This window comes from Triticum dicoccoides, unplaced genomic scaffold (assembly GCF_002162155.2).
Source record: "Triticum dicoccoides isolate Atlit2015 ecotype Zavitan unplaced genomic scaffold, WEW_v2.0 scaffold90170, whole genome shotgun sequence".
Lineage (NCBI taxonomy): Eukaryota > Viridiplantae > Streptophyta > Magnoliopsida > Poales > Poaceae > Triticum > Triticum dicoccoides.
Genome location: NW_021308903.1, coordinates 1 through 1,266, shown reverse-complemented (window position 1 = coordinate 1,266; position 1,266 = coordinate 1). Strand labels below are relative to the sequence as shown.

Below are 1,266 nucleotides of genomic sequence, written 5' to 3'. Positions count from 1 at the left end.
GCAGGAGGTTTTTAGCATGTGCACAGTCGGTATGTATTGTAGGATTGTAGGCATACTGATTTTTTTTCTTACTTGGTCAGTGCCATATTGAACTCTGTTTGCTGGAGTACTCTGCTTGGTGTCAACATTTTGATTCATAGTGGTTAGAGTAGCGTATTTAGGTGAAGCATGAGTATATTTTGCATTAGAACAATGGCTGAACCTAGTCAGTCAGCTACTCAAGTGGTTGCTCCTCTTGTTAAATTTAGTGGTCTGATGCTAAATTTAGACATTCTTTTTGGCAACTGCAGTGATTTTGTGTAATTACTTGCTGTATGAACTGTTTTGTTGTTGTTATTGTTTTTGCAGGAAGGTAGCAATTGTGGCTTTGTTGAATGGGTTGATCACCAGTGGCCCCCAACAATGCAGAATGCATTGTTGAAGCTATGGGCAATGGTTGAAGATGCCAAAAGTGCTAGGGTGAATGACAATCTTGAGAATTCTTTCACTATCCACCATCTGACAGAAGAGAAGAACAAGCTGGAGGCCAACTATGACAAGCTAGTCCAAGATGTGCATGAGCTGATGAACTTCCAGGAAGATAAGGTGGTGGATTTCAGGCATCTGCAGTCTGCCATTATATATCAGCAGGAGGTAAGAAAAGAACTGACTGATGATATGAAGGCAAAGATGGCAAAGAAAGATGCAGAGACCCAGCAACTTACTCAGAAGTATGAGGTGCTGCTCAACCTGACAAGAGCTCAAGCAACAGTCATTCAGAACTTGAAGTTGAACAAAATGAAAGAGAAGCAAGTGCTTCCTGAAGCTAGTATGAATTTGGAGCTGAAGAATGCAGAGCTAACTAAGTGTTAGGAGAAGCTCACCCAAGAGAAGCTAGAGTTGAAGCTTCAGGTTGCTGATCTGCTTAAGGGAAATAAAAAGCATATTGAAGAGAAGTGGCAGTTAGAGTTTCAGAATGAAAAGTTGAAGGAGAAGTTCAGGGGGATTCAAGCCATCTTGGAGAAGTGAAGAAGATGAAATGAGATTAGTGGCATTGCTGACCTTTTGGGAATGATGGTTGTGTAATGACCTAGCATCTAGGAACTAATGTTGTGTACTGTATGCTTGTACTAATGGTGAACTATGGCTGTGTATGTATGTAGTAGTTATGCTATTCATCCTTTTGTGAGAAAAGGATGAACTATGCATTTGAAGTGGAACTCCTCTATGTATTGTGAACAATGGTTATGTATTGCTATGTATGGATCAGTTTCTTATTATGTATGG

At 40.2% G+C, this 1,266-nt stretch overlaps 1 protein-coding gene across 1 annotated transcript; it reads left to right on the top strand.

The window, feature by feature from the left end:
* The first annotated feature begins 6 nt into the window (after positions 1-6).
* On the top strand, positions 7-852 carry LOC119348370. The gene is made up of 2 exons (XM_037616534.1): positions 7-29; positions 349-852. The coding sequence occupies exon 2, from the start codon at positions 403-405 to the stop codon at positions 850-852; it is 450 nt and encodes a 149-aa protein (XP_037472431.1). The 5' UTR covers positions 7-29; positions 349-402.
* Positions 853-1,266: the final 414 nt, after the last annotated feature.

What these genes read in the sequence shown, in the direction of transcription:
- LOC119348370 (XM_037616534.1), top strand. Translation starts at nt 403, where the DNA reads ATGCAGAATGCATTGTTGAAGCTATGGGCAATGGTTGAAGATGCCAAA.